At 39.8% G+C, this 12,857-nt stretch overlaps 1 protein-coding gene across 18 annotated transcripts in view; it reads left to right on the forward strand.

The window, feature by feature from the left end:
• The window catches only part of celf4 (CUGBP, Elav-like family member 4), a 1,146,342-nt gene that overhangs the window by 968,303 nt on the left and 165,182 nt on the right, over window positions 1-12,857 (forward strand). For all 18 annotated transcript variants that reach the window (XM_060829380.1, XM_060829456.1, XM_060829519.1 and 15 more), the window contains one exon: window positions 11,824-11,967. In XM_060829380.1, the coding sequence (XP_060685363.1) occupies window positions 11,824-11,967 (144 nt within the window). The remainder of the gene's footprint in view (window positions 1-11,823; window positions 11,968-12,857) is intronic.

Consider the following 12,857-nt stretch of genomic DNA (forward strand, 5'->3'; position numbering starts at 1 on the left):
AAGTACTATGCGCAAACTTGAGCAAATCTAAATATCAACATGGTTAGAAAATTAGCTTGGTAACAACAACAGTGATTAAATATTGTGTTTTGGACTGGAGCAAGACATAGAGTTCCCTGTGCATTTGGTGTTAGGGCCACTACCCATGCGGATAATACCCTATGTGCCGTCTCAACAAGGTTCTGTACAATTGCAGCAAGATGTCTTTACTCCTGTGCTTAAGTTAATACACAGTCAATATCAAGATTCAATTGGCTTGCGTGATTGCTTGCTACACCTGTATACTTGTGGAGACAGGACGTCTACTCGCAGAGCGTTTCAGAGAACATCTCTGGGACACCCACACCAACCAACCCAACCACCCAGGGTCAAATACTTCAACTACCCCTCCCACTCCGCCAGGTCCTGGGCCTCGTCCATCGCCACTCGCTTACGACCTGACACTTGGAGGAAGAACGCCTCAGTTTCTGCCTCAGAACCCTCCAGCCCCATAGCATCAATGTGGATTTCACCAGTTTTCTCATTTCTTCTTCCCCTACCTTATCCCAGTTCCAACCTTTCAACCCTCATGACATGTCCTACCTGTCCATCTTCCTTCCCACCTATCCACTCCACCCTCCCCTCCGACCTATCACCATTACCCCACCTCTATCCACTTATCGCATTCTCAGCTGCCTTCTCCCCAGTTGAACGGGTTGAATTTCTGCTCACTGGAGTTTAGATGAAAGGTGATCTCATCAAAAGATATGGGATTATGAAAGACTTGGCAGGGTAAATACTGAGAGGAGGTTTCCCCACATGGGAGTCTATAACCAGAGACACCGCCTCAGAATTTAGGGGCAACAAATTCAGACTGAAATGATGATTTTTTTTTTCTCTCAAGAAGGTTGTGAATCTTTGGAATTTCTTGCCACAGAGAGCTGTGGGGGCAGAGTCCTTGTGTATATCTAATGCTGAGATAAATTGATTTTTTGATCATTAGGAATCAAGGGTTACAGGGGAAAGACAGGAAAGTAGTCATAAGGAATTTGGAATCAGCCATTATCCTATTATAGAGTCATAGAGATGTATAGGATGGAAACAGACCCTTAGTCCATCCTGACATTTATCGAAATTAAACTCCATCTACCACTCCTCGGGCTATTGTCCCATCTGATAATTGTCCCGATATACTCTGAGCTAACCTTTGTCACTATCCACTACACCTCCAATTTTGGTGTCATCTGCAAACTTAATAACCATACCACCTATGTTCACATCCAAATCATTTCATTTTTACACCAATACTTAATGTCCAAATTAAATAATTTATTTACAGTCACACTATTCATTCCCTATCTCTAACTCAGGAACTGAACCATATTTTGGGACTGGATGCTCCACTTTTTATTGGCTGTGGAGTTTGATGGTTCCTATTGTGATGCATGAGATTTTCCATCTATCCATTCTGCTTGACGGATAATTGCCTATTGCTCATGGACTTGTTAGTGATACACAACATGGATTTGTTGGGAAGGTCATGGGCCACTTATTTGATTGAGTTTTTTGAGAAGGTGACAAGAATGATTGATGAGGTAAGGGCAGTGGATATTGTCTACGTGGACTTTAGTAAGGCATTTAGTAAGGTACCTTATGACAGGCTGGTACAGAACATAAAATCTCATAGGATCTGGGGTGTCCTAGCTAGATAGATATAATGCCAGACAAGGATGCCTCCCCCAGTTGGGGAACACTTCAGCAGTCAGGGACTTTCAGTCTCGGATCTGCAGATGACCGTCCTCCAAGGCACACTTCAGAATATGCTGAGCAGAGGCTGATAGCCAAGTTCGGTACCCATGAAGATGACCTCAACCGGGAGCTTTGATTCATGTCATGCCACAGGTGACCCCACTACACTATACACTCTCAGACACACACTCACACACAAGCACACATACACACACATACTCTTTCATACTCACACACTCACGCAGACCTTCTCTCATACACATGCTCTCTCTCAGACACACACACACACAACCCACACTCACACCCATGCACACACCCTCTCACAGGCATATACTCCCATCACATTCATGCACACACTGTATCAAGCACATGCACACACTCACACTCTCTCCCTCTCGCTCACATACATACTCTGTCTCTCTCTCTCTCTCTCTCTCTCCCCCTAACATGCACATACACACATATAAATAACTGAGAGTGGTGGGTGACTGGAATGAAATGCCAGTGGAGGTGGTGGAAGTAGGCATGTTAGCAATGTTTAAGGTATATCTTGATAGACATATTAATGTGAAATGAACAGAAGGTTGGAAACTGCATATGGGCAATAAGTAATGTCTAAATAAGAATGAGCAATGCAGGCTTGGTGGGCCGAAGGAAATGTTCGTGTGCTGTATTGTGTTGTATTGTTGGATTGTATAATGTCTAGACAGTGGTAACCCACAGGACATTAATGGAGGGTAATTGCTAACCTATAACATTCATTATTAATAACTTCATCAAAAGTAGTTCAGTTCCATGATTCTTAGCATTCTGATTCCTCTTGAAAAGTCGCAAGAACTATTCTAGAGCTGCCTTCATGAATCAATATCAAAAGGTAACATTAACCTGTTTCGACTCGAAATGCAATACCCCTGAGATACAGCGAGTACTTGATCATCTATGTTAATAACTGCCTATTTTAGGCAGATGCCAGGACACCTCTGAAACCATATTGAGGTGTGCAGCTGTGTTTTACTCAAGCAGACACAATCAAAAAGGCATTACAAGGATATATGACAGAAAAAAAAATTAACATATTTTATTGCAGTTTGTAGACTTGTGCTGATCATCTGAAAGCTTTTTCAAATTTGACTGCATTTAACCAGAAAAGTGCAAGGCCACAATGGCTTGAAACCAAAATTCTCTTCCTTTACATGGTTAATCAAACTTGTATTATTTATGAAGGATCATATTAATTGGAAATGTTAACTCTGCTTCTCTCTACAACTGCTCCCTGACCTTCTGAGTATTCTCAGCATTTACAGTATTTTCTCATTGTTATTAATTGTAGTTGCCGTGTGGTCCTTGAGTTCATACCTGAATGGTGAAAAAGAAAACACAATTGAAAAGAAGATTAAATTCAACAACTTCCATTTGTATAGCATCTTTTAGCATAGTGAAAAATCCCAAGGTGATTCATAGGAACATGATCAAACAAAGGAAACATAGGACAACGTGGGCCTGTATACATCAGAGTTTAGAAGAATGAAAGTTGATCTTATTGAAACATATGGTATTGTAGGATTTTGACTGAATGGATACTGAAAAGATGTTCCCTTTTGTGGGAAAGACTAGAACTAGGAGACATGGTTTAAAATAAAGGATCTCCTATTTAAAATAGGGATTAGGAGCATTTTGTTTTTGAGGTTGTTTGGAACTCTTCCCTGAAGAATGATTGAGGGAGATCATTGCTTTTAAGCCAAAGGTATATCGATTCTGGACTAATGAAGGACGAATGAAATAGTTATGTTGGATAGGTGGGAATGTGAAGTTGAAGCCACAATCAGATCTATGATGATACTACTGAATGGCCAACACCCGCTCCTAGTACATATGTCCTTGTTTATGTGTCATTAAAAGATCAAAGGATCTTAAGACCATAAGAAAAAGGGCAGAAGTAGGTCCCTTGGCCTTTGAGTCTGCTCTGCCATTCAAATAAATGTCAGGTGCTGCATTTGGAAAGGCAAATCAGGACAGGACTTATATACTTAATGGTAAGGTCCTAGGAACAATGGAGTACAGGTTCATAGTTTCTTGAAAGTGGAGTCGCAGGTAGGTAGGGTAGTGAAAAAGGCATTTGGTATGCTTGCCTTTATTGGTCAGTGCATTGATTATAGGTGCTGGGATGTTATGTTGCATCTGTACAGGACATTGGTTAGGCCATTTTTGGAATACTGCATGTAATTCAGGTCTCCCTCCCGTAGGAAAGATGTTGTGAAACTTGAAAGGATTCAGAAAAGATTTACAAGAATGTTGCCGGGGTTGGAGGGTTTGAGCCTACAGGAAGAGGCTGAATAAGCTGGGGCTATTTTCCCTGGAGTGTTGAAGGCTGAGGGGTGACCTTGTAGAAGTCTATAAAATTATGAGGGGCATGGATAGGGTAAATAGACAAAGTCTTTTCCCTAGGGTGGGGGAGTCCAAAACTAGAGGGTATAAGTTTAAGATGAAAGGGGAAAAATTTAAAAGGAATATAAAGGGAACCTTTTCACATAAAGGGTGGTACGCGTATGGAATGAGCTGCCAGAGGAGGTGGTGGAGGCTGATACAATGACAACATTTAAGAGGTATTTTGATGGCAATATGAATAGGAATGGTTTAGAGAGATATGCGCCAAATTTTGGCAAATGGGACTAGATCAATTTAGGATATCTGGTTGGCTTGAATGAGTTGCTACAAAGGGTCTGTTTTCATGCTGCACAGCTCTTTGACTGTATGACTCTAAGTATTAATTGAGTAGAATTGATCAATGCATACGTGGAATGGGCATCTTGCAAATGTGTCAGTTATGGTGATTTAATCTTTTCAAATAACAAGAACGGCACCAAAAGCTACATGGTTGAATACAACCATAGATCATTATTCATGGTACTATTGTAACTATGCCTAAATTATTCAGACAACACTTAATCATTCATTATGAAACAGAATTCCTGTAAAGAAGATGAGAGACACCTGGGCAAATTGTACAACCCTTGCATTGAAATGGTTTGCATGAGCCAAACAGCCTTTCTTTTTGTCCTCTCTAATGTTCATGGATTGTCTTCTCTGTGGAACATTTATGCAAAAAAAAACTTGTAAACTTAATTGCCATCCCCTGTAGTCACTTGGCTTGCAAATGAATGTTAAAACAAGATTAAAGTAGATTAGATTCCCTACTATATGGAAACAGGCCACTTGGCCCAACAAGTCCACACCAACCCTCTGAAGAGCAACCCACCCAGACCAAAGCACCCAACACTATAGGCAATTTAGAATGGTCAATTTACCTGACCTGCACATCTTTGGATTGTGGGGGGAGCTGGAACATCCAAAGAAGACCCATGTAGACACAGGAAGAACATGCAAACTCCACACAGACATGAGGAAATCAAACCCTGGTCCCTGGAGCTGTGAGGCAGTCGCGCTAACCACTCAGCCACCATACCACCCTGTACTGAAAAAAAGCATTCTTTAATAGTCCTTGATATATATGACTGGATCTTGCTAAGCTTTGCTTGTCTCATCCAGAGGAGATTGAATTGTGTATCTGCTCTGGTCAGTCCAGCTAGAAATCGGTCAGCATGTCTTGAAAGGGGTTGGGAAGCAGACTGAAGCATTGGATATACATTTATTGAGAGCTGGGGATGGTGCTAGGAATTAAATTTGTTTAACAGATGGAAAAAGACAATTAAACCCAGAGTTGAGCCCATAACAAAAAGGGAAAAGACATAGACAGAGGTAATGCAGGCACAGAGCAGAAATTAGCTGAAAATGTGTTGCTGGAAAAGCGCAGCAGGTCAGGCAGCATCCAAGTAGCAGGAGAATCGATGTTTCGGGCATGAGCCCTTCAGCAGAAATTAGACTCTTTAAATTGAGACTTTGGCACCTTAACATAGTCTACTGAAATGGAATTCATGAAACAATTTTGAGGATTTCCCCCTTCATCTGGTAGTGTTTCCATATGCTGATCTCTCTTTGCATAAAGGTTAGTCATAGGTTTTCATTGGTAAAATTGTTGCCTTTAACTAACACCATTATCAGAAATGTTTCAAGGTTCAATCCGAGTACAGCTGAGCAAGGTCATAGCTACTGTATGTTCACAAATTTTGTTTTGCTGCAAGTTACTGGGTAGAGTTGTTGTTTTATGGAAGGAATTAAGGAGAAGAATAAAACTGGACTTGAAACTTCTGTTTATTGTTATTGATAAAGAAAATAAAATGAAAGATCTAACCAATGAGGACAAAGGAAAAACAATCCATTAATGAAGAAAATTCAAATTGGCAGACTTTGCAGTCACAAGGTCAACAACAGAAATGGCAGAACAAGATATATAATGATAAAAATAACAAATTGTATTTGTGCAGTTGAGCAAAACGTGGTAACATATTCATGTTCTTTAACACAAGCAGTCTTTCTCAGTGAACACTGCTGACTTTTGACTAACATTTGGGAGCAAATGAGTTATTTGCTTAACTTGAATTAATCAAATAAATTGGCACACCACTTTATTTTACATTGAGGTACAAATTTAATGCAATTAAGAAATTATTCTAATGATGATGAGGAGGAAATGATTTTGCACATTAAAAAATACTTTACTCCAGGATATATAAGATTAAAGAGCATCAGTTGGAATAGTCTCTATATGTTGTCTTGTGAAAGTAGACATGTTGAAGGCTGTTTAGAATCAAAAGTAAACTGAGCTCAGATGATCTTTGTTTATTGGCAATCTTCTGGTCCAGGCAATAAATATACTCAAAATAGAAGCATGCATTCGAACCAGCTAAATTGGGCATAAAAGCCAAAGAAGCTGAACTTGATTTATTTGAAAAGGAGGAGACTTCAAGGTGACTTAATTGAGGTTTGAGGATTATGAAGGAAAATTAAAATATTCACTGTAATGAAATATTCTAATACCAGAGGACATACATCAAAATGAGGAACTTAGGATGAACTTTCCCACCTAAAAGGTAATGGTGTTTAATAAATTGTCAGAGAAAGCCATTAATGCAAATAGATTCAAAGATCTGTTAGATATGTTTCTGGAGAACAAAGGGGAGCTGAATATTCCAATAAAAAGGCAATATTTGAAATTATGGGCATGATTTTGACATTGTTTTAGGTGCAGTGATGTTGGCCATCCCAGCAAGTGGTCTGAGAGCCCAGACTGCATAATCTTACTCTGTACAAGGAATCTAACAATAGGACTCCCTTGTGTCTTTCAGAAATAGCAGGTTATTAATCTGTTATCTTCGCAAAAATGCTGCAGGTAAAGGCGGGTGCTTTGAGGATAGCTCTGCACAGATCTATGTGGTCAGTCAAAGTAATCCTCCAAAAGGGCTAGAGAAAATAAGAGAGAAAGGATAAAATCAAAAACATAGAAACCATTGTTGAAAGAAATTAAAATATTTCTAGCCTTTGTCTATTCAACAGAACAGAGCTTATTCTAAAAAGCCAAAACTACATAAAACCAGCATTTTATCCACCTGTTGCTTCCCAGAAAGGTCAAACAAAGGAACAGTGCTTTCAACCTGTTGACCAAATTGCAAAGGATTCTGGATTAGTGGTGCTGGAAAAGCACAGCAGTTCAGGCAGCATCCAAGGAGCAGTAAAAGCCCAAAACGTCGATTTTACTGCTCCTCGGATGCTACCTGAACTGCTTTGCTTCTCCAGCACCACTAATCCAGAATCTGGTTTCCAGCATCTGCAGTCATTGTGTTTACCTAGATTGCAAAGAAGGCCATGCACATAGTTCATAAAAATCTGCAATTAATCAGAAACTCAGCAGGTCAAGCTTTGTCTGAAAAGAAAGAAATCATGGCTCTTTCATCAGAACAAGCAAAATTGAAGATATAACAAAACTTAAATAAATACATAGACAGGGAAATGGTGAGGGAAGGGAAAGAACAAAGTGGAATCTCTGTGAGAGATTAAATGAAGAAAGGGACAATGATGCAAGGCAAAGGGGGTTGGTAATGGTACAGTTCAAAAGAGAAAGAAAATTTAGAAGAGGTGCAAATGGCAACCGCACGATAATTATCAACACCAGCTATCCAAAGCTCAATAGAATCCCGAGAAACAGCATCTCATCTTTCAGTCAGATAGCCACCTGGACTCACTGTTTTAATATTGCTCAGAAAAACCACATTTTGTCAGAAAAATTTGCAGATCAGAAAGAAAGTGCTCGCACTGCACCTGTTTCAGTGCAACACTATAGGTCATTTCAAAGGGCAACGCCTTGAGAAATCAGAATAAATTTACCCAGTTTGGCAGATTTAGACTTGGGTTTTATTGTCACATGCACACAAGTACGGGGTACACGTGTACAGTGAAAAGTGTGCAATGTCACCACACACAGTGCCATCTTAGGTACAAAGTATCTCGGTTCAAAATCTTTGTTATAGAAATAGAGAAATAAAGAAATAAGTTTAAAAGTTCAGCACTATCATCTTCTTAGCAAAGAAGTAGAAAAATAAAGAAATAGCATTAAAATATCAAATGTTACAGGCTTTCCTTGAGCCATGAGCCTGTAAATGCTCCTAGCTAGGCCTCCTCAGAAGGACCTGCTCTCACTCACCTTGGCCTTGGATGCTGCCAGACCCGCTGTGCTTTTCCAGCACCACACTCTCAACTCTGATCTCCAACATCTACAGTCCTCACTTTCTCCTGGGCTAAGACCCACCCCCCCACCAGGCATGCCAGGCTTCACCACAGCTCACAAGGCCTCGGTCCTGACTGCCATCCCTCACCACCTCGTCGCTGACTGCTGCTGCTGCCATCTTTCGCCATCTCGCCACTGCTGCCATCCGGGCTCACGCTGGGCCCAGCCGCTTCCACCCTCCGTCACCACCGCTGCCTCCTGTTTGACGAACACTTGAGGTCCACGCTGGGCTGACTCCCCTCCATGCTGGGCTAGCTCGAGGTTCGCGAGGTCCACTGCTGATGCCATCTGAACTCAAGAAGTAAGTAAAGAAAATAGAAGATGGAGAAAGAAAGAAAAGACAGAGAAAAAAAGAGAAGAGAAACAGTCGGAGCAGACAAGCTCCAGCTCAGGGGCTCTATTCCACTGCAATCTGGCAGTTATCACAAGAATACCTGCCTTCTGTCTGCCTGATTATATATGGGAAGCAATGACCTAATGCTATTATCACCAAGCTATTAATCCAGAGACCTAGATTAATGTTGTGCGGACCTTGGTTTCAACCCTGCCAGGCAAATTGTCAAATCTTAGTTCAATAAAAATCTGATATAAAAGTCAAACATGGACCATGAAATCATTGGAAAAACTCCTGGTTCACTAATGTCCTTTAGGGAAGGAGATCTGCTGTCTCTGGCTGGTCTGACCTTTATGTGACCTCAGACCCACAGAAATGTAGATGACTCTTAACTGCCCTCAATAAATGGACAATTGGCATAGACAATGAACAGTGTCCTTTGGTAATAGACATGTGCCTAGCCAGTGATAGCCTCATTCTGTGAATGAACATTTTAAAAAACTGGTACATTCTCATTCCCATGTCTACCAATCAAAGTCCACTTGCGATCCAATCAGCAGTCATCTCTCATACAATATCAATATCTGTTTCCCTTTGCTTCAGTATTTCTTACAGATTAGTTTTATGGAGTGCAAAATGAAAAGCTTCAGCAAAATGTTTTTTTTTCAGCAACACTTAAGTCATTTTACCAAATGATTAACCAACATTTTGTTCACAATCTAATACAGATTTTGAGCGTCCATTGTATTTTGCTCGTGTTCCTCTAAGTGTTCCTTTGATTCTTCAGTTATCACATTACCAAACTATATTATTTAATACATCATCCTTTTTGTCATTTAATCTTTCCTGACGTCCACTCTATCAAAGAATTACTCTTTTTGTGTCTCATCCATTTGCCCTCTATCTACTTAACTTGCCTCTGTATCTGCTTAAAACCTGTTACATCTCCCACTTTTGCTGGTTCTGATGAAAGAATGTGACCTAAGATGTGAATGATGTTTCTGTATTCACAGATGCTGCCTCACCTGAGCATTTCCCACATTTTCTGTTTTTATTGCAAAAGAGCTGGTTTTCCTGACATTTACAGACCAAATAATAATTGAGGCTCCATTATGTTCAGTCATAGCTCACTCTCACCTTTCCTTAAAAGCAAATTGCATCTGCTTGAAATTGTGCTGCAAGATAATAAAATGGATGGATCAGTGTCTTCAGTGAAACAATGGGGAGGAATTTAATAAAAGTTCATTAAGCATTCAAACAGTAACATTCCACAGTAGAATGTGGTTGGGAAAATGTTCACTTTCTCATTAAGATTATATTCAGTTTAAGTATCAAACTATCATTAGATTTATGTTTTGATGTATTGTATCAAATACAAATATTGTATGTATTGGGTTTATATTGTGACTATTTTCGTCCTGAGTAGTATAGTAAAATTCTAAGACAGTTTGACTAATTGCCTTGAGTTACTCTTGCAGCTTCTTAAAATGAAATCTGATAGCAATTCATCAAAGCTAATCCCAGGATTCCAAGGAATTGTATATAAAATAACCAAACCAGTTAACATTTGACAAGAAGTCTTTTCCTTGCCCTTAACTTCCAACTTCTCCCTCAGAATGTCTTGTTATTATTTTGACAATACAGTCATAGTTATTGTTCTCCTGACCGTTCCTTCAAAATTTCCAAAGTAGCTCATCCAACTTGTGACTGTCTCCTCGCTGCATCCCCATTGTATGTTCCTACACTAATTTATTTCTTGTGAGAATCTTGAAAAAAGGAACCCACTCCCACTGTCCTTTACCGTAAAGGGTTAACTTAAGGATTTTGAAACTCAAACTTGGCATCATGTAACCATTGATGTTTTTTACAAAATGTATTTTTTTCACTTTTCACCCGACTGGAGGCTTGAACCGTTGCATTCATTCCTCATCTAGCCACCTCTGACAGTAGCTTTCGCACAATTTATAAATGTCAATATTGCTCAGAACTCTAAAAGAATTATCGACATCAGTTAAGACTCAATAGGGTAGAAATTGACCTCCAGGAGTGACTCAAAACACATGATACCAGATTAGATGCAGCACCTATTAAACTATTTCTTTGTGATCAAGGAAACTGAATTTCAGTCATTGCATTTCACCTGCAGTCAACCCAATATCATCAGTTTTGACTCTAGGAGAACTTCTAACCCAATCTTCTAATACGGCACACAATCGAAAAAAATAGTCAGGATTACAGTTGATGTTAATTGTATTGAGCAGATCATATTCCCTTATTCTCAATGCTATGTTCGGTCTCAGCAAAATCCACTATGAAAATAGGAGAAAGTGAGGACTGCCGCTGCTGGAGCTCAGAGTTGAGAGTGTGGTGCTGGAAAAGTACAGCAGGTCAGGAAGCATCTGAGGAGCAGGAGAATCGACGTTTTGGGCAAGGGCCCTTGAATGATTCCTGATGAAGGGCTCTTGCCTGAAATGTCGGTTCGATTCCTCTGCTCCTCGGATGCTGTTTGACCTGCTGTGCTTTTCCAGCATCTCACTCACGACCATGAAAGCAGTCAGCTTGATTGAAATGGCAGTTTTTAACGAGGCCATGCAATATTGTGGTGGAGTTCTATTTGGAAGAATTAACTGGTTTCATTGCCCTGTGCCCAACTGTCAAAATGCCACAATCCCTCGAGAGTTTAAGAAAACAAATTCTCCTCTGGATCTGTGAACAGAAATATGATCTTTTATTGACTACAGTAGCAGTTTGAGCCCAAATAAACAGACTCAAAAGTAACCCAAGGGTGAAATGGGATTGTTTGAGAAGATACTATTGAAATGAAGTCGGGATGTGTTGCAGTGCAGACAATTTGATTGTCTGATAACAGGGTGATAAGTCAGAGAAGAAAATGAACCGCAGTTTGATTTCTCTACGATCAACACTAACTTGTTTTTCACCAGTTGAACAAGCGCTATCTTCCTGTCCTAAATCAAAGTCAAAAGTAGCAAGAGCTCAGTAAGACTGCTGTGAGGTTACATGGGGTCACAGTTGTGCTACTTGACACCTCTATTGATTAGTTTCTTTTCTTTCTGCCTTTCAGGGCGCATCTTCGAGCCTAGTGGTAAAATTTGCAGACACCGACAAGGAACGCACAATGCGTCGCATGCAACAAATGGCAGGGCAAATGGGAATGTTCAACCCAATGGCAATCCAATTTGGTGCATATGGTGCCTATGCTCAAGCAGTAAGTATCACTTTATTTCATTACCAAAAAACAAGTGCAATTTCTAAAATATCCGTGCATATTGTTCCTGACTAGTTAGGGTGTGAAAAGGTCTGGCAAATTGAATTAGAACAGGAATAATTTATTTTTCAGTAAAGTATTACTGATATGCAAATCCATAACTATTATAGATAGATACATCTCTGTATGTTACAGCTGTATTGTATATTCATATATCTATATTACATCTGTATAATTTTCCTCCATGTTAAACGTTCCAGTCAGAAAAGTGTAACTGAGCAGTTGTAAATAGTAGATTTCTGTAATCTTTCCTTCAACAGCTTAAATACCCAAGCCATTTAAAGTAGCATTGTTACCATGGAAACATTTTCTTGTGAGACAGTCATTTATGATAGTAACAGCACTCAGTGACTTGATTGCACAATCAGATACAACTAGCACTATTAATGATTTTAAATGAAATGTTCATCTAAAATTTGGAAAGCCTCAGTTTGTGTTGCATTAGGATGGATCAAGGAAGCAAAAACAAAATGCTGGTGCCTCATCATTCCACCCACACCTCACATAGCTGACCTTGCAGTGTGATGTGAGGTCTGCTAGTTTAAATATTTTCTTGGTACTCTTGTTTTTTTGTGAATGCCCAATCATGAATTGGGTACACCGTTATGATCAGGATTTTGTTATCAGTCAGAAAGACATATTAAAATGCACTTGGCTATTCTTAAACTACCAGGAATTAGATATATATGGACTCGAAGAAGGCACAGAGCAGGGGCAAGAACCAAACTGGATAGCTCTTTCAAATAGTCACCAAACTCCCAGTGTGCCAAGGAGCTTTGACAAAGAGTCAGTTAGACTAGAAACATCAGCTCTTTTCTCTCCTTACAGAT

This window comes from Hemiscyllium ocellatum, chromosome 1 (genome assembly GCF_020745735.1).
Source record: "Hemiscyllium ocellatum isolate sHemOce1 chromosome 1, sHemOce1.pat.X.cur, whole genome shotgun sequence".
NCBI lineage: Eukaryota > Metazoa > Chordata > Chondrichthyes > Orectolobiformes > Hemiscylliidae > Hemiscyllium > Hemiscyllium ocellatum.